At 37.0% G+C, this 26,111-nt stretch overlaps 1 protein-coding gene across 1 annotated transcript in view; it reads right to left on the minus strand.

Moving 5' to 3' along the window:
* Window positions 1–26,111, minus strand: part of TAOK3 (TAO kinase 3) — a 190,925-nt gene that overhangs the window by 78,687 nt on the left and 86,127 nt on the right. Inside the window, 3 exon segments of the mRNA XM_027576560.2 lie at window positions 5,172–5,273; window positions 5,649–5,720; window positions 13,831–14,040. Of these exon segments, the coding sequence (XP_027432361.2) occupies window positions 5,172–5,273; window positions 5,649–5,720; window positions 13,831–13,950 (294 nt within the window). The 5' untranslated portion in view covers window positions 13,951–14,040.

Raw genomic sequence — 26,111 nt, forward strand, 5'->3', positions numbered from 1 at the left:
GGAGGGACAGAGGGAGAGGGAGAAGCAGAGACTCTGCAGAGCAGGGAGCCCGATGCAGGACTCGATCCCTGTACCCCGGGATCATGACATGAGCCGAAGGCAGACGCTTCACCAACTGAGCCACTCAGGCTCCCTGAGAGTAAGTAATTCTGACCTACTTGAACCTGGATTTAATTTTTGGTCATCTGACACTAATTGATTTTTTATAACTTTTATCATATGGTTTTATTTCCTCCTTGGAACTGGAATGTTTCTAAGACTATAAGGGCACTGGATATAAATGGTCAAGCTGAGATTGCTACTAATTTACTAGTTTCTACACTATCTTGTTTCAAAAATAATTTAAGGTAGCTAGGTTGCACTATAAGTTAAATTTTGTAACTTGGAAAGTGGCAACCAAATACATGAGCCAATATAATCTATACTGGGAAATACTAACTAAATAAAATAAACAAGTAGTAAATTCCTATTTTCACATTTAAAAACAGTTCTAAACAAGAAAAATATTGTTTAGAACTCAATCTGAAAACATAGCTTGCTATGTGTCTGTCATTACATATCTTGCATCTCTGAGAGGGATATTTAATTTTTATCTTAGAAAATTTCTAGAACAGTATTATTAAAATACTATTGATATTTACTGGGTTTGCAATCTTGGGAGTCTTTTCAAAAGCAAAAGGAGAAAATTCTTTTACTCTCATCTTAGATTTTTTTTATGTGTCCCAGACTACTGATTTATAGACAAGGTCAGAATCATGAGTGCTCAGTGACCACTCTCTACACACACAAGCAACACACACACACACACAACACACTCTCTCTCTCTCTCTCTCTCCATACTATTTTCTTATTCTAAAAAATACCATGTTCCTTTGAAATACAAATTTCCTAACATCACCTACTCATAACCACTATTAACATATTAGCTCTTTTCATTTAAAATAATTGATGCAAAAACATGCGTTTATTATGTACTTTGTATTATGGAATAATTTAGAAGTATATAAAATTATATAATTATATAATACATGAGATAAAAAATTATATATGATATATGATGTTATAATATATATTATAGCATATAATAATCATACACTATATAAGATTAATATATAGTATCATATTCTTCTATATCATTCTCGTAATGCCAGGTACATAATACATATTATATATCATATATTATTTTTTTAAAGATTTTATTTATTTGTTAGAGAGAGAGCGCTCACAAGCAGGGCGAGAGGGAGTGGCAGGCAGAGGGGAGAAGCAGGCTCCCCGCTGAGCAGGGGAGCCTGATGTAGGACTCAATCCCAGGACTCTGGGATCACGACCTGAGCCGAAGGCAGATGCTTAACCAACTGAGCTACCCAGGTATCCCATATATCATATATTATTATGTATAACAGAGTTATATATTTACATCTAAACTATTAAATTTATTATATATTTATATATGTAATTAAATATATAACTATATATGTTAAAAATTATTCCACTACAGAATAATTTAAAACATAAGAAACACAGAAGTTTAAAGTTTTGAAATTTTATTATAGTTTTCTGCTTAACATTAAAATAAGCAGATTCAGAAAAATTAATTTTATTTCTGTATTAATAGAAGTATAATTGACATATAATATTATGTTGATTTCAGGTATACTTCATAGTGATTCAACAATTATCCATTATTAAATGCTCACCACCCTAAGTGTAGTTACCATCTGTCACCATATGAAGTTATTACAATATTACTGACTATATCCCTATGCTGTACTTTTCATCTTCGTTATTTTATAACTGGAAGTTTGCACCTCTTAATTCCCTTTACCTATTTCACCCATTCCCCCACCCCTGTCCTATCTGGCAACTAACAGTTTGTTCTATGTGTTTATTAGTCTGTTCCTGGTTTTTTGTTTGTTCATTTGTTTTTTTTTTTTTGGATTCCACATATAAGTGAAATCATATGGTATTTGTCTTTCTCTGTCCAACTTGTTTCACTTAGCAGAATACCCTCTAGGTCAATCCATGTTGTCACAAATGACAAGATTTCATTCTTTTTTATGGCTGAGTAATATTACACTGTATATGTTCTTAAAATTTTTTTTACAGATTTTATTTATTTATTTGACAGAGAGAGACACAGCGAGAGAGGGAACATAAGCAGGGGGAGTGGGAGAGGGAGAAGCAGGCTTCCCGCAGAGCGGGGAGCCCGATGTGGGGCTTGATCCCAGGACCCTGGGACCATGACCTGAGCCGAAGGCAGAACGCTCAACGACTGAACCACCCAGGCGCCGCTCTATTCTTAATTTTTTGCGGGAAACTCCATACAGTGGCTGCACCAATTTACATTCCCACCAAAAATGCACAAGGATTCCCTTTTCTCCACATCCTTGCCAACAGTTGTTTTTTCTTGTCTTTTTGGTACTAGACATTCTAACTGGTGTGATGTATAATTTTATTTCTTATTGTGAAATGAGAGATTCCACATTAAATCAATATTATAATAAACATTAACCTTTTATGTGCACTATTTTTTCCGCTTTATTGAGGTATAATTGACAAACACTCCTTATTGTTTTTAAAAGATTTATTTATTTATTTGACAGAGAGACAGCAAAAGAGGGAACACAAGCAGGGAAGTGGGAGAGGGAGAAGCAGGCTCCCCACTGAGCAGGGAGCCCGATGCAGGGATCGATCCCAGGACCCTGGGATCATGACCTGAGCCGAAGGCAGACGCTTAATGACTGAGCCACCCAGACATCCCAATTTACTTCGTTAAGAAATGTTTCCATCAAAATTGGTTAAAGAAGGAGTGTTTGGGGGCTCCTGGGTGGCTCAGTCATTTAGGCGTCTGCCTTCGGCTCAGATCATGATCCCAGCGTCCTGGGATTGAGCCCTGTATCGGGTTCCTTGCTCAGCGGGGAGCCTGCTTCTTCCTCTGCCTGCCGCTGCCCCTGCTTGTGAGCTCTCTCTCTGTGTCAAAGAAATAAAGAAAATCTTAAAAAAAAAAACAAAAAACTAAGTAAATTAATATGCACATATAACTTCCTTTAACTGAGTATACGGAATATGAACATAGAACTTTAAGACCAAATGGAGAGAATATGGTTCTAGGACAGTTATGGTTATATTTTTAAAATTTTTATGTTAATGTATATTTTGATCATTTTATCTTTTCCCTATTATCCCATAACACAAGGACACCTGAGCTGTGGCTAGTTGTTTGCTCCTGACATTAACAGCTCTAGTTGCTCTACCTTTTTTTTTTTAAAGGTTTTTTATTTATTTTATTTGAGAGAGAGAATGAGAGAGAGAGAGCACGAGAGGGAAGAGGGTCAAAGGGAGAAGCAGGCTCCCTGCTGAGCAGGGAGACCGATGTGGGACTCGATCCAGGGACTCCAGGATCATGACCTGAGCCGAAGGCAGTCGCTTAACCAACTGAGCCACCCAGGCGCCCTCTACCTTTTTTTTTTTTAAATAGAGTTATTTATTTACTTGAGACAGAGAGAGACTGAGCCAACGTGGGGGGAGGAGGGCAGAGGGAGAGGGAGAGAGAAACTCAAGCAGACTCTGTGCTAAGTGTGGAGCCCAACTTAATCTCAATCTCATGACCCTGAGATCATGACCTGAGTTAAAATCAAGAGTTGGACTTTCAAATGACTGTGCCACCCAGGTGCCCTTCTACTTCTAAATTATAGGTCTGCTTTCTAACTTCCCTAATTTCTTCCTTCTGGTCATATTAGTCCTGTGGCTGTTTGTATGCACGTCTCCAGCAATTTAGTTCCTATGAGCTCCTTCTATTTAGCTATCAAATCTGTTGTGGACAGAGACCCATTAACCAACCTTATGAGCACTCTATGTAATCTAAGAGTAAATAGGCTTTAAATAAGAGCTCAGAGGATTTTCTGAAGACTCCAAACACATAATATTTAGCACTTGATTTTGTAACATTTATCCTGCATGCTTAAAATCCCTTTCTTGACTCCTTTAAGATGGGGGAGATTGCCAGAGAACTGATGTCCAGATAATGAAATACTCCTCTGAATAATTTCTTCTGCTCAGAACACAAGCAATGACTCTAGATATCTTAAAAGCTGCTTGAAAAGAAATGTTTATGTTTAAGTATATTGTTTGATAGTCCATCTGGGAACAAAAATTCCATTCCCTAACTGGAGATCACCTGTACATGGTAACTTCTCAACAAATGAATCTCAGTAAATGACAGTTAGATTGGACTTTAAATTGGAACGTAAGATCTGATAAAGTACAAAGTATATAGCATTTTCATGTACTAAACAGTAGCTAACCTAAACACAGAAACACAATCGTGTAAAAATATACTACAAAGATAGAGTGGAACAAGAGAGTTTCTTGAGGTATGACTGGGGGCAGAGGGATAGGTAGAGAGAGAATCCCAAGCAGGCTCCACACCCAGCAAAGAGTATGACATAGGGCTTGATCTCATAACCCTGAAATCATGACCTGAGCCAAAATGAAGAGTCAGACACTAACCCAACTGAGCCACCCAGGCACCCAAGACTGTTTCATTTTAATTATATGCTAGGCCCTGTCTGATAAAACGTAGACCATGATGGTAATACTAAGCATAATCCCAAATTTTGGGGGAATTTGAGTGGGGGATGAGAAATTACAACAATAAAAATTCTAGGATGAGAATAAAAGAATCTGCCTTTTACTTTTGCAAAAAAAATCGTAAAATGGTACTAACTTTTCACTATCTGTTAATTGTTTATAAAATAAAATTTCCCATAGGCTAGATATCATATTTAATCTTATAGAACGTTTACCATATGGCACACTCTGAGGTATTAACAAATGTTAAATACTGATAACAAAAGTCAAATGGGACAGAAATGGGACTGATAATTTTACAGATCAAAGAGATAACAGAGGGGCGCCTGGGTGGCTCAGGTCATGATTCCAGGGTCCTGGGATCAAACCCCACGTCGGGCTCCCTGCTCGGCAGGAAGCCTGCTTCTCCCTCTCCCACTGCCCTTGCTTGTGTTACTGCTCTTGCTAGCTCTCTCTCTGTCAAATAAATAAACAAAATCTTTAAAAAATAAAATTAAATTAAAAAAACAAAGAGATAACAGAAAAAAATAGAAAAAAAAATGTAATTGGAAATAAATGATAATACAGGTCCTTTGACTTACCCAAGCAGTGTGCTCTTTCAAGTAACAACCTTTATACTCAATGGTATTAGGATGCTTTAATTGTCGTAGAAATTTGACTTCCTTGAGGATATCTTGCCATTTCTAATGAAGTAATAAAGAAAATGGTATAATTTTTAGGCTGGAAATAGTATTTTACTATCAAGTATACATATATAATATTCTTTTTATTATTTTAAATGGACAAAGTAAAAGTTTAATAAATGAAGCTGTTTAAATTTGTGTTAATTTTAGTACTTGTAAATGTAAATCTATTAAAATATATGATAAATCTATACTAACTTATGTTCTATTCCACAAATTAGTTGATTGAGATAGAATATTAAGAATATTTATTATATACACCACAAAAAAAATAAAAAAAGAACTATGATAAATGTTTAAAGAACTTTGTTTCTACCATCAATTTCATACTAACTGGTTTATGTCAGTTTAGGTATACAACTGTCTTTAACATACCTCATGTGTCTGTTTCCCACTGTAGGACATTTTCTTAACTGCCACGACCTCATTGGTGTGAGCATTTGTGGCCTGTGTTGAGACAGAAGAAAAAATAAATAAAAAAGAATGATGTTTCAGCCACTTTAACTTAAATATTCGACTAGAGACTTTAAATAACATTCTCACACTTCACTATCATAGTTTAAAGATGCTGCAACTTCTGATAGGCTAGATAGACATTTCCCCCCCACTGTAAAATACAGCTTCTTCAGGTCCCTATCCATATACATGCAAAGACCATAATATTAAAAAGGATTAGGGTTTAAAAAATATATATACAATTAAACAAAAACAAGTCAAATTTCCAAAACATCCATACTGGCTTCACCATATAAAATGTCCATCGATGGAGAACCAGTTAGATAATGTGATACAATCACATGATGAAATAAACAGTAAAAGTATGAGGTAATATATATGAATATACAGAAATGTGGAAAGATAAAAAACAAGCAGCATATTATCTTATTTTTGCAAAATAATATTAATGTGAGTGTATGTGTAGAAAGAATATGAGAGAATTTATACCAGAATATATATCAGTGATAATCCCTGGAGCAGTGTTGTCCAACAGAACTTTCTGTCTTGATGGAAATGCTTTATATCTACATTGTATATGATAGCATGTGAAATGTGGCTACAGTGAGGAAATGGAGTTTACATTTTAATTAATTTAAATCTAAATTGTGGCTACTGCACTGAACAATGCAGCAGAAGATAAGATTAATTTTAAGAGGGACTTTCACTTCCAAAGGGACTTATGTTTTATAGTAAGAATGTATTACATATATACTTACAAACGTGTGTGTGTCTTCATCTATAAAGACTGCCTTGTCTCATAATTATCTCTATATAGCTTTTCCATACCCTGAATACAACTCAGTGAAAGCACACATGAAAATAACAAATAACTCAAGTAATAGTCTTCCTCCAGATTTTCTTAAGAGATTTAAAACCAGATAATTTTCTAAAAATTTTTGGAAAAATAGAAGACATTAAAAGATTATCTAATTTTGGCTTTCTTCTAATAACAGAGCTCTGCATCAGTGCCGTACTCCTGATGGCAGTAAGCTATTTTGATTCTATGATATTATTATTGTAAACCAGTAAAGCTACAGCAGTGGTTCTGAGGTAAAAGATTGGAATTCACTCACTGATAAAATCAGGTCACCAATTTTAGAGAAAAATGTAGAATCACTTTCTTAATACACTTAAAGAAGCTCCTCAGATAAAACAATGAATTTCTTTCTAATTAAAAAAAATTTTATTTTTTCTAATTAAAAAAATTTTAAGTTAAAAAATGAACAACTTATTGATATAAAAATTCAGCCAGAGTCTTACTGAATGACAAAATGCTGAACAAATGAACACACACAAAATTTTTTTTATTATTTTTTAAGGATTTTTATTTATTTATTGAGAGAGATAATGATAGAGAGAGAGCATGAGAGGGTGGACAGTCAGAGGGAGAAGCAGACTCCCCGCTGTGCAGGGAGCCTGATGCTGGAATCGATCCCGGGACTCCAGGATCACGACCTGAGCCGAAGGCAGTCGCTTAAACACCTGACCCACCCAGGAGCCCTTTTATTTTTTTTAAAGATTTTAATTTATGAAAAAAAAATTTTTTATAAGCACTAAAGAAAGGCAAAAATACCTATTATAAAAATAAGGTATCTACTAGAGTTTTCACATCAGCAGGCTTCTACAAAGGCATTTTTTAGATATTTTGTTCATTTAGAAGGTATAGATGGACTTTCGTTAAAAACAAAAATCTTTCACATTTTGCTGGCTTTTGAAATTTAACTCTAAGACTGCTCATATGACAGCAACAAAGACAAGTTGATGTGAATTCAGTATTACAATAAAGGTTAGAGTGACTGTATCTAAAAAGCGGATATTTTGGGGATGAATATGTACTGTGCAGGTTAAACAGGTTTAGGAAATGCTCAAGCAATGAGGGATTTTAACTTGTAATGGGATTTTTTAAAAAACAAATCCTTAACCTCTATAAAAAGAAAAAGAAAAGACCCACACAAATGGAATCAGATGGTACTGTCTAATTGCTTATTAAGGTTATTTATAGTCAATGCTTATTTGGAAACAGAGACTTGAAAAAAGTTACCCTAGGATAAAAATATATTTCTTGGGGCACTTGGGTGGTTCAGTTAGTTAAGTGTCTGATTCTTGATTTCAGGTCAGGTCATGATCTCAGAGTCTTGAGATAGAGCCTGTGTCTTGCTCTGTGTTCAGCAGGGAGTCTGCTTGAGATTCTCTCTCTCCCTCTTCCTCTGCCCCTCCCCCCACACATGCTCTCTAAAAATAAATAAATCTTTAAAGAATATATATATATATTTCTTTACATTTACAGAGTAATCATTACTTAGGACTTGGTAAGTATATTTCCTTACAAAACCTGCCTACTGGAGCACAGACTCAATATTTGAAAAACATTTTCTTTTTTTTTTTTTAATATTATTTATTTATTTATTTATTTGAGAGAGAGAGAATGAGAGACAGAGAGCACGAGAGGGAAGAGGGTCAGAGGGAGAAGCAGACTCCCCGCTGAGCAGGGAGCCTGATGCGGGACTTGATCCCGGGACTCCAGGATCATGACCTGAGCCGAAGGCAGTCGCTTAACCAACTGAGCCACCCAGGCGCCCTGAAAAACATTTTCATGTTGATTCTTCTTAGATGTAAAATTTTTTTTTTAAGATTTTATTTATTTATTTGAGAGAGAGAGAATGAGAGACAGAGAGCATGAGAGGGAGGAGGAGGGTGAGAGGGAGAAGCAGACTCCCTGCTGAGCAGGGAGCCTGATGCGGGACTCGATCCCGGGACTCCAGGATCATGACCTGAGCCGAAGGCAGTCACTTAACCAACTGAGCCACCCAGGCGCCCCCTTAGATGTGAAATTTATTTTTTAAGTTTTAATTTAAATTCCAGTTAGTTAACATACAGTGTAATATTAGTTTCAGGTATACAATTTAGTGATTCAACAACTCCATACATCACCCAGTGCTTATCACAAGTGTGCTCCTTAATCCCCATCACCTGTTTCACCTGTCTCCTCCCCCTTCCCCTCTGGTAACCATCAGTTTGTTCTCTAAAGTTAAGAGTTGGTTTAGATGTAAAAAAAAAATTTTTTTTTAAAGATTTTTATTTATTTGTTGGGGGCGGGGAGCACAAGCAGAGGGAGTGGCAGGCAGAGGGAGAGAGAGAAGCAGGCTCCCCGCTGAGCAAGGAGCCCGACGTGGGACTCAATCCCAGGACCCCGGGATCATGACCTGAGCTGAAGGCAGATGCTTAGCCGAATGAGCCACCCAGGCATCGCCCCGACAAAAAAAATTTTTTTTTAAGATTTTTATTTATTTATTTGACAGAGAAAGACACAGCGAGAGAGGGAACACAAGCGGGGGAGTGGGAGAGGGAGAAGCAGGCTTCCCGTGGAGCAGGGAGCCAGATGCGGGGCTCGATCCCAGGACCCTCGGATCATGACCAGAGGCGAAGGCAGACACTCAACGAATGAGCCACTAGGGTGCCCCTAGATGTAAAATTTTTAATGCAGTTTTATACTGGTTAAAATTCAGAACTGAAAGTTAAAAAAATTAATGTTTTAATACAGAAAAAGGAAACTATCAGTGGGGTCTCAGCTTTCCAGTACTTCAAACAATATTATGATTACAACCTCTACACATGTCAAGTGTTATTCTTGAAACTTACATTCATATTTAACACTTCCAAGTGTCTTAATAATCTCAGTAACTTTAAGCAAGATCATTGATTCAAAAAATATTTAGAGTACTATGTGTTTCTGACATTTTCTCAACCCTTTCCAGCTACATTTAGATTACTGTCCACTTGTTGCTAATTTATAGAGAAATATAAAAATTAAAAATAAGCTTTTCTTTTTGCCTTAGTTATTAAGTCTCAACTAAAAGGTAATAATTATACCCAGAAGGACAGAATTAAATTATTAGCCTTAGGTGGATTATAGAAGATATGTGAAGTTCAACAAGGCAACACTACAAACGTAGAAACTTCATAGTTGTGTTTAAGTGAATAAAAAAATGAACATGCTCGATCCTTTTCTATTTTCCTTTCATACAGAGTTTCTTACTATCTCATTTGTTAATGCTGCTAATTTCTGAATCACATATGTAAATCCAAACACACAGAGGTATTTCATCAATAGCTTCCATTTTTTTCTAAATATACTCTCAGTTGATTGAACCTATGAGAGCTTGCTTTAAACATATTTCCTGGCATCATTAGCATAAAAGCTGTAAACTACAAAAGTCTAACAGAATTACAGTGTTTAGGTATAAAGATGTTGGTTGCTAGAATCTGGTCTTAATGGCTTGCTAGCATGACTAGGATTTATGAAAAGTACTAATTAGCAGTACCCCACGTTCTCTGAGTTCTTTATAATTTACTCATTAATTCAATGAATACTTATTAGGTATTCAAAAAGTGTCAGTTATTGGGCTAAGAATTGAGTAAATATGCCCAGTACCTATCGCTTGTTACAGACAGTAACAAAAATATCATAACCAACAAATGTAAAATTGCAATTATGACAGGTGCTATAAAGAAGAGTATGTGTTACTCTGAGAAACAAAAATGGGCAGGTCAAGCAAGGCTTCCCTGAAGAAATGAGGCTTCAGCTGAGAGCAAAAAGAGGAACAGGAGTTAAGAACGTGAAGGTAATGGGCGCCTGAGTGGCTCAGTCGTTAAGCGTCTGCCTTCGGCTCAGGTCATGATCCCAGGGTCCTGGGATCGAGCCCCGCATTGGGCTCCCTGCTCTGCAGGAAGCCTGCTTCTCCCTCTCCCACTCCCTCTGCTTGTGTTCCCTCTTTCGCTGTGTCTCTCTCTGTCAAATAAATAATAAAATCTTTAAAAAAAAAAAAAGAACGTGAAGGTAAAAGGGGAAACATTCCAGAGAGAACAGTTTATGCAAAAATGCTATGATGATGGTCAAACGGAAGCTATTATAGTATAGCTAGGGCAATGAGAGCCAGAGGGAGTACAGCTTCGGTACAATCAGGGACACACTGCGGAAGACGTCGTAGGCTGGCTACAGTAAGGGTTTTGATCAGATTTACTTCTTTTTTCCCCAAGCTTACTGTAGTGCGGACAACAGACTAAAGAGAGACCACAGTGGATACACAAAGATGTCTTAGGAGGCTATTGCAGTTGTCCAAGAAAGAGATGACAGTCTTCTTGGTTATCATGGTATGAGTAACAAGAGGAAGAATCTATTAATAGTGAGGGAGGAACTACACATAAATATTACTGTGGCCAATGAGAAATCCATTTTCAGGTATTACCTATGTGACCATTATAGATAAAAGGTTAAAGCTTTCCTAGGTTTTACAGTAAAGTGTAAATTAATTCCCCTTTAATCTGTTTTTTAGTGCCTTACGGGTTTATATGGGCCTGTACTACTCGTATACGCAATACTATACAGTTAATGATTACATTTTCAAAGTCACCCAGATATCCTTATGATTTTTCTAGTCTATCATATCAACAAATAACATATATTTAGTGCCTACTGTAAACAGGACATTGGGCTAACCTTTAGAGTTGTAAAGAGATATTAGAAAGAGTCCTCATTTTCAAAAGGCATATACTCTAGCTAAACAGACAGGACTTAGCCTAAATAGCAAATAAATTGCTAGGTCTCCTGCAGCCTACTACAAATGACCTACAAAGTAGGTCTCATTTTGTCCTTAGTCCAAAGGCTTGTAAATTTCAAAACATGCTTGGTTTACTGTAGTCAAAAGGAGAATTTTGAGAGGGGCCTAGCTGCTTTTTATTTATTTATTTTTTTAAATTTAAATTCAATTTAGTTAACATATAGTGTATTATTAGTTTCAGGGGTAGAATTTAGTGATTCGTCAGTTGCATATAACACCCAGTGCTCATTATATCTAGCTGCTTTTTAAAATACAAAAGTCAGACAGAGATTGGAACTACCCTCTGACTCTGGCCAAAAGAGATTCTGAGAGGATGAATGAGTTATAAATAGAAAGAAAAAAAGATGACTGAGGAAAGTATCTTGGAGCAAAACAAGTAGGTCACAAATAAATATATATACAGAATGTTTCAATTTTTAAAAAGTTCAAAACCAGGCAAAACGAAATTATATTGTTAGGGGTGCAGAAGAAAGTGGGTTACATATAAAGAAAAACTAGAAAATAATCACCATAAAATTCAAAATAGACATAAGAGGGGCTTCTGGGGTGCTGGCAATATTCTATTTCTTGGCCTGGCTGGTCTTTATAAAGGGATTTACCTCTTAACTGTTCTTTAAATTACATATCAAGACATATGGGTATATATTTATGCACACTTCTGTATGTACATTTATAATTTAAAAATCATCTTTAAAAAAAAGCATCTCTGGGGTGCTTGGCTGGCTCACGCTGATAGAATATGCGACTCTTGATCTCAGGGTTGTGAGTTTGAGCCCCAAGTTGGGGGCAGAGATTACTAAAAAAAAAATATAAATAAATAAACTTAAGGAAAAAAAAGCATCCCTGTGAATGAGGAAGCAGGACTTTGATTGGGCTTTAAATACTATTCTAAGCCCAAAGACTAACATAGTGTTGACTAGAAAATTAGCATACTTTTCAGCCATGGACGGTCACTTAATGATAAAATGTACTTGAGTGGAAGCCAAATATTAAATGGGGGCAAAGGAGAAGTGGTAGTGCTGAGCAGAAACATAAAGGCATGAGAAAGAGTTTGGGGGAAACCCACACTGAAGATTTGGCTAGAAACAAAAAAATGAAATAAAAATGCAATTAATAAAATCTTATTTGGAAGGACGACTGAAGATAAGCCCTACCCAGATGCCAAACCATAAAGGATCACTTAAAAGTCAAATGCTGTTTGATTAAGAAAAAAAATTATTCAATAACAGGTTTAGAGGAGAAATAAGTAATAAGTAGTACTTAAATATCACTTGCTTTCATGGACTAGGTCTCTTAAGTATTTGTGATTTTGATGAGGCGAACTTTTTTTTTTTTAAAGATTTTATTTATTTGACAGAGAGCGAGACAGCGAGAGCAGGAACACAAGCAGGGGGAGTGGGAGAGGCAGAAGCAGGCTTCCCATGGAGGAGGGAGCCCAATGCAGGGCTCGATCCCAGGACCCCAGGATCATGACCTGAGCCGAAGGCAGATGCTTAACGACTGAGCCACCCAGGCGCCCTGATGAGGCGAACTTGTAAGGTTATATAAATAAATTAAAACTACATTTTCTATAATGAATTGGTGAATGAGCTATGGTAACATTTCAGTCACTTCTCATTCTTCTTATCAGAAGATAACCACAGTCTTAAGAATTCAAACTGACTTTAGGGGGCTAAGCGTTATACCCTTTAACCTAAAATACTGACTTGACATGAATGTTACTAAAAATCTTTATTGGTCCACCTGTCTGAGTAGCTATCCATTCACACATCCATCTGTCCATCATTTATTGAGTTCCTACTATTACCAGACATTGTACAGGTTACTGGGGATACAGAATGGATAAGGTAGGCATAAGCCCTGCCCGCATGGCATTTATGTAAGGGGAGGGACATACATGAGTCTAAAAATCTCACATGTAATTATTTAATTACAACTATGATAAATGCAACAACATATAAGCACAGGGTGCTATGAGGTCATAAAGAAAGACTTAATTTAGTCTTTCTAAAGACTGGACAGTTGAACAGGAAAGGACATCTTGTGGACGTAACACTTAAGCTGAAATCTGTAGGGTAAGCAGGAGTTAGGCAGGGATGGGGATGCAATATGTAGAATTTTCTAGGTGGGAGGAATAGCATATATAAAGGCCCTGAGGCAGAAAAGAGCTTGGCATATAGAGGAAATGCATAGGGCCAAAATTCAAGTTTATAACATTTTTTGGACTACCTTGGTAGCAGAGTCAGGTGACAGAGATTCCACTAACTTTAATAACGCCTAGAATTCTAGGACTATCTTTTCAGCAATGAGTATTTGCCTCTAGTGTAGACATTTAATTTACAGAATTAACACTAAAAGCAAGTATATTTTACAAGTAATCGAATGTGTAGAATTCAAACTCCCCTAATTTAATCTCTCTCAACAATTCTAAAATTACTTACAAAATAAACTGCTCCAAAACTGCCATGTCCAATTTCATGCAAATCAATAAAAAGTTCTTCAGGATCATCTTTGTAGAAGAGATCAGCAATCTCTGGGTCCTTCAGCACCCCTTTACGCATGATGTCCAGTATTTGCAAATGTTTTGCTTTTGATATCCCAGTCAGCCTTATCTCTCATTTACAAATATTTTTGGGGTAAGTTTTTAGTACCTGTAAAAAAAATAAAGTTTGACATTAACTTATTTCTAAAACATCTTGGTTGGTGGCAATACAAATTAATATTAAAAAGCACCTTGGTCTTACAACTTCATAATAAAAAGACAACCCAAAAGAAAAATGGGCAAAGGATCTGAATAGACATTTCACCAAAGATACACAAGTGGCCATTAACACATGAAAAGATGCTCCACATTATTAGTAATTAGAGAAATAAACATTAAAACCACAGTAATATACCATTCTATATCCACTAGGATAACTACTATCAAAAAGTCAAATACTATTGGTAAGGATGTGGAGAAAGCAGAACCCTCCAAAACTGCTGGTGCGAATATAAAGTGGTGAACCATTTTGGGAAAGAGACTGGCAGTTCATCAAGAACTTAAAAATCAAGTTCCCATTTGACCCAGAAATTCTACTACTTGGTATAAACCCAAGAGGAATAAAAACATATGTCCACACAAATACTTGTACGGATAGATATTGACAGCAACATGATTCACAGTAGCCAGAGGTGGAAACAGCCCAAATGTCCATTCGGTGAATGAATAAACAAAATGTGGTACATCTGTACAACAGAATATTATTCTGGCATAAAAAGGAATGAAGTACCAATATATGCTACAATCATGGGTGAAACCTGTAAACATGATACGAAGTTAAAGAGGTCAGTCAAAGAAGACGAAATATTGAATAATTCCATTTATATAATACACCCAGAACAACTAAATCTATGGAGACAGAAAGCAGGTTATTGGTTGTCTACAGCTGGGGGAAAGAGAGTTTGGCGGTGATAGCTAAAAGGGATGGGCTTTCTTTATAGAATTATGAAAATGTTCTAAAATTGATTGTGGTGATGGTTGCACAATGGTTAATATACCAAAAACCATTGAATTGTACACTTTAAATGAGTTATATCTCAATAAATCTGCTTTCAAAAGCAGTTTGGTGGGGTGCCTGGGTGGCTCAGTTGGTGAACCGGCTGCCTTCAGCTCAGGTCATGATCCTGGGGTCCTGGGATTGAGTCCCACATCAGGCTCCCCCTGCTCTGCAGGGAACCTGCTTCTCCCTCTCTCTCTGCCTGCCATTCCCCCTGCTTGTGCTCTGTGTCAAATAAATAAAATCTTAAAAAAAAAAAAAGCATTTTGGTCTAATTAATATTCAAATAATAACAGCTAAGATTTATTAAGCACTATTATGTGTCAGGCAACACTAAGTTCCATATATGTATATATTATTTTCTTTAATCCCTATAGCAGCTTCATAATGTACGACTTCATTATTTTGATTTTATATAACAAACTAGAACTGAGAGGCAAAACTACTCCCCCATAATCAGGGAGCTAGTATTTGTCAGAACTGGGGCCCAAACCCAGATCTAACTGTAGAGCCCATGCTATACATATAGAATAGGTAATTAGGTAACAAACTGCTACTATTTGGAGATTATGCTAACATTCACTTAAAGAGGCAGATTATTCTGCTGCTTTACAAAATATTCTGAGTTTAAAGTTTCTATTAATAGAAGGACATTATTTTGACATGCTTATATATTGGTTGTTAATAGTTACATTTAGCTGATATAGATCCTTATTTTTTTAAAAATACTGAAATATTAACTTTCATCTATATTTTTTTATTGTAAATATTCGCCCACCATGAGAATCAATCATTCCAACACTGAACATATCACAGGATAATTTGTGTTTCTTCCCTGACCCATCAGATAACTATGCTAGGAATTTAGTTATTGGCCAATAAAATTGTGTTTTTTTTTTAAAGATTTTATTTATTTGAGAGAGAGAATGAGAGAGAACACATGAGAGGGGGGAGGGTCAGAGGGAGAAGCAGACTCCCTGCTGAGCAGGGAGCCCGATGCGGGATTCGATCCTGGGACTCCAGGATCATGACCTGAGCCGAAGGCAGTTGCTTAACCAACTGAGCCACCCAGGCGCCCTAAAGTTGTGTTTTTAAAAATGTGCGCCAACAGGCTTCATTCAAGGAGAAGAGAAAAAGAGGATTGTTAATAAAGAAGTATAAGTAGTCAGTGCTAAGAATCATTTTTCTCTTGTGACATGAAAGCGTTAGCTGACTATGTATATTACATGGTTAGTCTAGTTAAATCATTAGCATACGTAGGTCAGCAGCCTAACCATCTATCCAGGCAACTCTTTCCTGACTCAACAAATATTTATTGAGTGCCTACTATTTGTCAGGTATGTACTGGGTGTTGGTTGGTCCCAGGTACAATGGGATGTGGTCCCTGTCCTTAAAGGGCTTAGAGTCCGATGTGGGAATAAGCATTACACTATAATGATACAAATAACAAAATGGTTATAAATGATTGTTATGATGAAAAAGCAAAAAACTTAATAGAAGATATAATAGGGTGAACCAGTCTATTTTTTCTTGTATATGAAAAAGCATGCCTTTTTAGGAAAAATAAAAGTAATTCATTCAATATGGATGTATGGAAGAGTTGGAAGGAGAAAATATAAAGCTGGTGTTAAGCCAAGGAAAATTATACCAGGCCTTTTAGGCCATATTAAGAAATTTGGACTTTATCCTGAGGGTGGTGGGGAGCCATCAAAGGTTTCAAACAGGAAAAAGGGATTCCTCTGCAACACTCCACTTGTAATCCTGGGCACTCATCCTGACAATCCATGAATACTGATAACCAAGTATAAAGTCAATGTATTAATACTATTGAAAAAGTGACTTAAATTTAGTTGTCAGTCAAGTGACTAAAAGTACAAAACTGACGTTGAAAAAGTCTATTGTCTTCATTGCTTTTGTTTGAGAACAGAAAAGAGAAACAATACATTAAATCGAGGATATGCGTTTTCAAGACTATGCCAAAAAAAAAAAAAAGCAAATTATGAGAATGTCTTTAGGAAAAACAAAAAGATCTGTGAACTAAATTTATGAGAACTAAAATCTTTTCAATCATCAAAATGTATTCTAGGGGCGCCTGGGTGGCTCAGTCGTTAAGCGTCTGCCTTCAGCGCAGGTCATGATCCCAGGGTCCTGGGATTGAGCCCCGCATCAGGCTCTCTGCTTAGTGGAAAGCCTGCTTCTCCCTCTCTGACTCCCCCTGCTTGTGTTCCCTCTCTCATTGTGTCTCTCTCTGTCAAATAAATAAATAAAATCTTTTAAAAAAGTGTATTCTAAACTTTTAAATATTTTGGCTTCAGTGTGAATAAAGCTAAGTACTATGGATAATCATTTGGAAGAATACACACTTCACTATGTCATACTCTAGACTAAAATGATTCTCTAAAGAAATGAATATTTAAGTACAATAAAAATGACACCATAAAAACTTCTTAAATAAATTTCAGGTGAATCTTTAAATACTAAGCAAGACACCAGAGGCAAAAGTCATAAACTAAAATCCGTAAGATTGACTATATGCAATTAATAACTTCTATATCTTAAAAAATACAATGAATGGACTTCTGTTTCCAGCCAAGATGGAGTAACAGGGACTGGATTTATTATCTGCCACCAGAAACAACTAACATTACAAGAAGGAAAACAGACCAAAATTCTTCATAAATATGGATGCAAAAACTGATAACAAAATAACAGCAAATAAAATCCAATAATATATAAAATGGGTAATACATCATGAGTAGATGGGATTTATCCCAGGAATGCAAGGTTGGTTTAACACTCAAAAATCAAGCAATGTAATTTACCAAATCAACAATCTGAAAAAAAGCCAAATAATCATCTCTAAAGATGTAGAAAATCATCTGACAAAATCCAAAATTCAAACCTGATAAAAATTCTGAGCCAACTCAGAATAGAAGGTAATATCCCCAGCCTGTTAAAGGAAATCTATGACACATTTATAGCTAATATCAAAAGTAATGGTCAAAGACCAAATGATTTCCTCCTAAGATTAGGAATGAGGCAAGGAAGTCTGCTCTCAGCCCTTCTCTTCAACATTGTGCTGGAGGGTCTATAGTGCAATAAGGCAAGAAAAAAATAAAGACATCAAGATTGGAAAGGAAGAAGTTAGACTTTTACTGACAAACAACATAACCACCTATGTAGAAAATTCAATGCAATCTATGAAAAGCTACTAGAATAACTGAGTTAATCAAAGTGGCAGAACACAAGATCAAGATTAATATATAAAACTCAATTATATTTTTATATATGAACAAATGGAAACCAAAACTTTGAAACATCACAATAGCATAAAAATATGAAATACTTAGGGATAAATCTGACAAAGAATGTGCAAGACCTGTACATTGAGAATTATAAAATAATGTAAGCTACTAGTTTCTGCAAGGTAGGAGGTGTGGAGAAGTGAATCCGAGGGGATATATGGGAAGATAAACCACGGGGGCAGGGAGCCTCCATAAGCCAGCTACCAGAAAGTGATACAGCAGCAGAACACAAAATCAGAACTTTTAAAAAATCAGAACCCTGCTCCACTGAGGGAGGTCTCACCTGAAAGGTGCTCACATTGCTAAGCAGGGCAGAACCTTGGGTGGGTCAGTGTGGTCTCAGGATCCCCAGGGTCACAGGAAGACTGGGGGTCCCTGAGGCAGAGTTCCCAGGCACTGGAGCGGGGAAGCCAGCTGCAATCAGCAAGCCCAGGAGTGGGCTCTCAGCTCGGGGTTGTCATAAACCATGAACCATGGTATGATCAGGTGACCGCTCCCCCAAGCCAGGGCCCAGCAAGTGGCAGTACCGGTGAGAACCCCCTTCCTCCCCAGGAGAGGAGTGGTGAAGGAGTGTGCCGCAGGACTCTGCAGGGTTTGGAGACTCAAAATGGGGTCGTGTGCCTGAGGTAGAAACCCTTGGTCACAGGCAGGGTAAGCATGGAAGTGCAGCTGGAGACCAGGGAGACAGGAGTGACGGACTGTTTTTCTCTGAGGGTATACTCAGAAGTTAGGCCCCAAGCTTTAGGCTCAGGGGCTGGAGACTGGGAGGCCGCCATTTTCATTCTCATCCTCTAAAGCTGCGCAGAAAGCCTTCAGGGAACAAAAGCCACATAGAGCAAACCAGAACAGATTATTTAGCCTGGCCCCCTGGCAAGGGTGGCGTAATTCTGCCTGGGGCAAAGACATTGAGAATCACTGCAACAAACCCCTCCCCCAGAAGGTCAGCAAGAATATCTGGCCAAGACCAAGTTTACTGATCAAAGAGGACTGCAAAACTCCAGTGCTAGGGGAATACAGCACATAGAATTCATGACTTTTTCTCCCATGATTCTTATTCTTTCAATTAAAAAATTTTTTTTTCCTTTCCTTTTCCAAACATTTCCTATTTTATCAACTCCTTTTTAAAATCTTTTTTATTGTCATTTTTACAGTTACATTCTATCCCTTCATTGTATTTAATTTTATTTTTGTATATATGTAAGTTTTTCTTTCTTTAAAATTTTGGGATATAGTTCCTTCTAACAGACCAAAAAACACCCAAAATCTAGTGTATGGCTCTCTTCTATTCACCTGTCTGATCATATGCTTTTTTCTTCTTCTTTGTTTTGTTACAGTCTTAAAATTTTCATCTTTGCAGTTACATTCTATCCTGTCAATGCATTTAATTCTATTTTTGTATATATATAAGTTTTTCTTTCTTTATAATTTTGAGATGTAGTTTCTTCTAACAAACCCACCAAAATACACTCAGGAGATAGTGTACTGCTCTGTTCTGTTCACTTGTCTGTTTATATCACTTCCTTTGTTGTTGTTGTTTACCTCTTTTGTTTTTTCTTATCTTTTCATTTTCATTTTTATAGTTACATTCTATCCTTTCATATTTAATTTGATTTTTATACATATATAAGTTTTTCTTTCTTTACAATTTTGGGATCTAGTTTTCTAACAAACAGACCAAAATACACACAGGATCCAGTGTATTGCTCTATTCCGTTCACCTGTCTGATTACATTTGTGTTTAAAGAAATTTTTTTTTTCATTTTCATTTTCATTTCATTTTCCTTTTTTTCCCTCAGTTTCGGGTCTCTTCTGATTTGTTTAGTGGATATTTCTCTGGGGTTGTTGTTGCCATTTTAGTATTTTGTTCTCTTGTTCATCTCTTCTTTTCTGGTCAGAATGACAAGATGGAACTCACCTCAAAAAAGAGAACAAGAGGCAGTACTGACTGCCAGGGACCTAATCAGTGCGGACATAAGCTGTCAGAACTAGAATTCAGAACAACTATTATAAAGACACTAGTTGGGCTTGAAAGAAAAGCAAAAAAGACACCAGAGAATCCCTTTCTGGAGAAATAAAAGAACTAAAATCTAACCAAGTCAAAATCAAAAAGGCTATTAATGAGATGCAGTAAAAAATGGAGACCCTAACTGCTAGGATAAATGAGGCAGAAAAGAGAAGTAGTGATATAGAAGACAAAATGATGGAGAATAAAGAAGCTGAGAAAAAGAGATAAGAGATATTTTTATCAAGATAATCTTGATAAAAATCAAGAGGTAAGTGATACCATAAAGCAAAACAATATTAGAATAATTGGGATCCCAGAAGAAGAGGAAAGAGAAGGGCAGAAGGTATATTGGAGCAAATTATAGCAGAGAACTGCCCTAATCTGGGGAAGGAAACAGGTATCAAAATCCAGGAGGCACAGAGAAACCCTCTTCCTCTTAAAATCACTGAAAATAAGCCAACACCCTGACATATAATAGTGAAACTTGCAAATCTGAGAGACAAAGAGAAAATCCTGAAAGCAGCTCAGGACAAGAGGTCTGTAACCTACAAGGGTAGAAATATTAGACTGGCAGCAGACCTATCCACAGAGAACTGACAGGCCAGAAAGGACTGGCATGATACATTCAGGGTGCTAAATGAGAAAAATATGCAGGCCAAGAATACTTTATCCAGCTAGGATGTCATTCAAAATAAAAGGAGTGATAAAAAGCTTCCAGGACAAACAGAAACTAAAAGAATTTGTGATTACTAAACCAGCCCTAAAAGAAATATTAAAAGGGATCCTTTAAGCAAAGAGAGCCCAAAAGTAACAGACCAGAAAGGAACAGAGACAATGTACAGAAACATCACTTTACAGGTAATACAATGGCACTAAATTCCTATCTTTCAATAGTTACTCTGAATGTAAATGGGCTAAATGCCCTAATCAAAAGATACAGGGTATCAGATTGGATAAAAAAGCAAGACCCATTGATATGCTGTCTGCAAGAGACTCATTTTAGACCAAAGACACATCCATATTTAAAGTGAGGGGGTGGAAAACCATTTATCATGCTAACGAACATCAAAAGTAAGCTGGAGTGGCAATCCTTAATATCAGACAAATTAGATTTTAAACCAAAGACTGTAATAAGAGATGAGGAAGGATAGTTTATCATAATTAAAAGGTATATCCAACAAGAAGATCTAACAATTGTAAATATTTATGCCCCTAATGTGGGAGCAGCTAATTATATAAGCCAATTAATAACAAAATCAAAGAAACACATCGATAATAATACAATACTAGGAGACTTTAACACCCCACTCACTGCAGTGGATAGATGATCTAAGCAGAAGATCAACAAAGAAACAAGGGCTTTGAATGACACACTAGATGGACTTCACAGATACATTGAGAACATTCCATCCTAAAGCAACAGAATATACATTCTTCTCGAGTGCACATGGAACATTCTCCAGAATAGATCACATACTCGGTCACAAATCAGGTCAGATTGGGATCAGTCCCTGCATATTTTTGGACTACAATGCTTTGAAACTGGAACTCAATCGCAAGAGGAAATTTGGAGGCTAAAGAGCATCCTACTAAAGAATGGAGGCTAAAGAGCATCCTATTAAAGAATGAATGGGTCAACCGGGAAATTAAAGAAGAATTTAAAAAATTCATGGAAACAAATGAAAATGAAAACACAAATGTTCAAAACCTTTGGGATGCCACAAAGGCAGTCCTAAGAGGCAAGTATTTAGCAATACAAGTCTTTCTCAAGAAACAAGAAAGGTCACAAATACACAACCTAACCTTACCTAAAGGAGCTGGAGAAAGAAGAGCAAATAAAGCCTAAACATAGGAGGAAAAGAGAAATAAAAAAGATTAGAGCAGAAATCAATGAAATAGAAACCAAAAGAACAGTAGAACAGATCAATGAAACTAGGAGCTGGTTCTTTGAAAGAATTAATAAGATTGATAAACCCCTGGCCAGACTCATCAAAAAGAAAAGAGAAAGGACCCAAATAAATAAAATCATGAATGAAAGAGGAGAGATCACAACCAACACCAAAGAAATACAAACAACTACAAGACCATATTATGAGCAACAATATGCCAACAAATTAGGCAATCTGGAAGAAATGGACGCATTCCTAGAGATTATAAACTACCAAAACTGAAACAGGAAGAAATAGAAAACCTGAATAGACCCATAATCAGCAAGGAAACTGAAGCAGTAATCAAAAATCTCCCAACAAACAAGAGCCCAGGGTCAGATGGGGAATTCTTCCAAATATTTAAAGAAGAATTAATACCTATCCTTCTGAAACTGTTTCAAAAAATCGAAATGGGGGGGTGCCTGGGTGACACAGTTGTTAAGCATCTGCCTTCGGCTCAGGTCATGATCCCAGGGTCCTGGGATAGAGCCCTACGTCGGGCTCTCTGCTCAGAGGGAAGCCTGCTTCTCCCTTTCCCACTCTCCCTGCTTGTGTTCCCTCTCTCGCTCTCTCTCGTCAAAATAAATAAATAAAATCTTTAAAAAGAAATCAAAATGGAAGGAAAACTTCCAAACTCTTTCTATGAGGCCAGGATTACCTTGGTCCCAAAACTAGACAATGACCCCACCAAAAAGGAGAATTACAGACCAATATCCCTGATGAACATGGATGTCAAAATTCTCACCAAGATACTAGCCAATAGGTTCCAACAGTACCTCAAAAGGATTATTCACCATGACCAAGTGGAATTTATTCCTGGGCTGCAAGGGTGGTTCATCTCCCCAAATCAATCAATGTGATACACCACATTAATAAAAGACAGGACAAGAACCATATGATCCTCTCAATAGATGCAGAAAAAGCATTTGACAAAGTACAATATCCTTTCTTGATTAAAATTCTTCACAATGGAGGCACGTGGGTGGCTCAGTCGGTTAAGTATCTCAGCTGAGGTCATTATCTGGGAATCCCAGGACTGAGCCCTGCATTGGGCTCCCTGCTTAGCGGGGAGCCTGCTTCTCCCTCTCCTCCTAGCTCATGCTCTCTCTCTCTTGCTATCTCTGTCACTATCTCTCTCTCTCAAATACAATCTTTAAAAATAAAATAAAATAAAATTCTTCACAGTGTAGGGATAGAAGGAACACACCTCAATATCATAAAAGCCATCTACTAAAAGCCCACAGTGAATATTCTCAGTCGGGAAAAACTGAGAGCATTTCCCTAAGGTCAGGAACACAGCAGGGATATCCACTATCATCCCTGCTATTCAATATAGTACTAGAAGTCCTAGCCTTAGCAATCAGACAACAAAAAAGAAATAAAAGGCATCCAAATCAGCAAAGAAGAAGTCAAACTCTCACTCTTTGCAGATGAAATGATATTCTATGTGGAAAGCCCAAAAGACTCCACTCCAAAATTGCTAGAACTCATACAGGAATTCAGCAAACAGGCAGCGTATAAAATCAATGCACAGAAATCAACTGCATTTCTATACTCTAACAATGAGACAGAAGAAAGAGAAATTAAGGAGTCGATCCCATTTACAATTGCACCCAAAGCCATAAGATACCTAGGAATAAACCTAATAGAAGAGGCAAAGGATCTGTACTCAGAAAACTATAGAATACTCATGAAAGAAATTGAGGAAGACACAAGGAAATGGAAAAATGTTCCATGCTCATGGATTGGAAGAACAAATATTGTTAAAATGTCTATGCTACCTAGAGCAATCTACACATTTAATGCAATCCCTATCAAAATACCATCAACTTTTTTCACAGAGCTGGAACAAATAATCCTAAAATTTGTATGGAACCAGAAAAGACCCTAAATAGCCAGAGGAATGTTGAAAAAGAAAACCAAAACTGGTGGCATCACAATTCTGGACTTCCAGCTCTATTACAAAGCTGTAATCATCAAGACAGTATGGTATTGGCACAAAAACAGACACATAGAACAATGGAACAGATTAGAGAACCCAGAAATAGACCCTGGACTCTATGGTCAACTAATATTCAACAAAGCGGGAAAGAATATCCAATGGAAAAAAAGTCTCTTCAACAAATGGTGTTGGGAAAATTGGACAGCCACATGCAGAAGAATGAAACTGTAACATTTCCTTACACCATACACAAAGATAAACTCAAAATGGGTGAAAGACCTAAAAGTGAGACAGGAATCCATCAAAATTCTTGAGAACACAGGCAGCAACCTCTTCAACCTTGGCTGTAGCAACTTCTTGCTAGACACGTCTAGCAAAAATGAACTATTGGGACTTCATCAAGATTAAATCTTTTCCAGAGCAAAGGAAATAGTCGACAAAACCAAAAGACAACCAACAGAATGGGAGAAGATATTTGGAAATGACATATCAGATAGAGGGTTAGTATCCAAAAGTCTCAAACTCAATACTCAAAGAACAAATAATCCAATCAAGAAATGGGCAGAAGATATGAACAGACATCTCTCCAAAGATGACATACAAATGGCCAACAGACACATGAAAAAATGCTCAACATCACTCAACACCAGGGAAATACAAATCAAAACCACAATGAGATACCACCTCACACCAGTTAGAAAGGCTAAAATTAAACAAGTCAGGAAATGACAGATGTTGGCAAGGATGTGAAGAAAGGGGAACCCTCTTACACTGCTGGTGGGAAGGCAAGCTGGTGCAGGCACTCTGGAAAACAGTATGGAGGTTCCTCAAAAAGTTCAAAATAGAGCCATTCCACTCTTAGGTATTTACCCAAGAAAAATGAAAGCATATGTCCATTCAAAGCCCTGTATACAAATGTTCATGGCAGCTTTATTTTTAATAGCCCAAACTGGAAACAACCCAAATGCTCATCAACAAAGGAACAGATAAACAATCTGTGGTACATGCAGACAATGGAATGCATTTCAGCAATAAAATGAACTACTGACACATGCTACAACATGGATGAATCTCAAAATAATTATGTTGAGTGAAAAGACAGACCCCTGCCAAAAAAAGAGTACATACTTTATGATTTTATTTGTATAAAATTCTAGAAAATGCAAACTGAAGTAACAGAAAGCACATCAGTGGTTGCCTGGGGACTGGGGTGAGTGAGAAAGGGTGGGATGGAGGAATTAAAAAGAGGTATCAAGAAGCTTTGGGGGCGCCTGAGTGGCCCAGTCGGTTAAGCGTCTGCCTTCGGCTCAGGTCATGATCCCAGTGTCCTGGGATCGAGTCCCACATCGGGCTCCCTGCTCTGTGGGAAGCCTGCTCTCTCTCCCACTCCCCCTGCTTGTGTTCCTTCTCTTGCTGTCTCTCTCTCTCTCTGTCAAATAAATAAATAAAATACTAAAAAAAAAAGAAGCTTTGGGAGTGCTGGATATGTTTACTATCTTCACAGGTATATATTATGGCAAAATATATTATATTCATTAAATATGTTCAGATTATTGTATGTCAGTTATACATCAATAAGGTTGTTTTAAAATGATGCAATAAACAAAACTGAAAGGCAAATAAAGTAGGAATGATGCAAAATATGTGCTGGTTAAAAGTTATTCTTACCAGACAGGAGACTACAAAACACTGATGAAACAGACTAAAGATGACACAAACAAATGGAAAGATATTCTATGCTCATGGGATGGAAGATGTCCATACTACCCAAAGCAATCTACAGATTTAATGCAATCCCTATGAAAATATCAACAACAGGGGTGCCTGGGTGGCTCAGTCGGTTAAGCGTCTGCTTTCCGCTCAGGTCATGATCCCAGGATCCTGGGATTAAGCCCCATGTGGGCCTCCCTGCGCAGCTGGGAGCCTGCTTCTCCCTTTCCCTCTGCCACTATCCCCTGCTTGTGCTCTCTCCCTCTCTCTCTCTCAAATAAATAAAATCTTAA

The sequence above is a fragment of the Zalophus californianus genome, chromosome 14 (genome assembly GCF_009762305.2).
Source record: "Zalophus californianus isolate mZalCal1 chromosome 14, mZalCal1.pri.v2, whole genome shotgun sequence".
NCBI lineage: Eukaryota > Metazoa > Chordata > Mammalia > Carnivora > Otariidae > Zalophus > Zalophus californianus.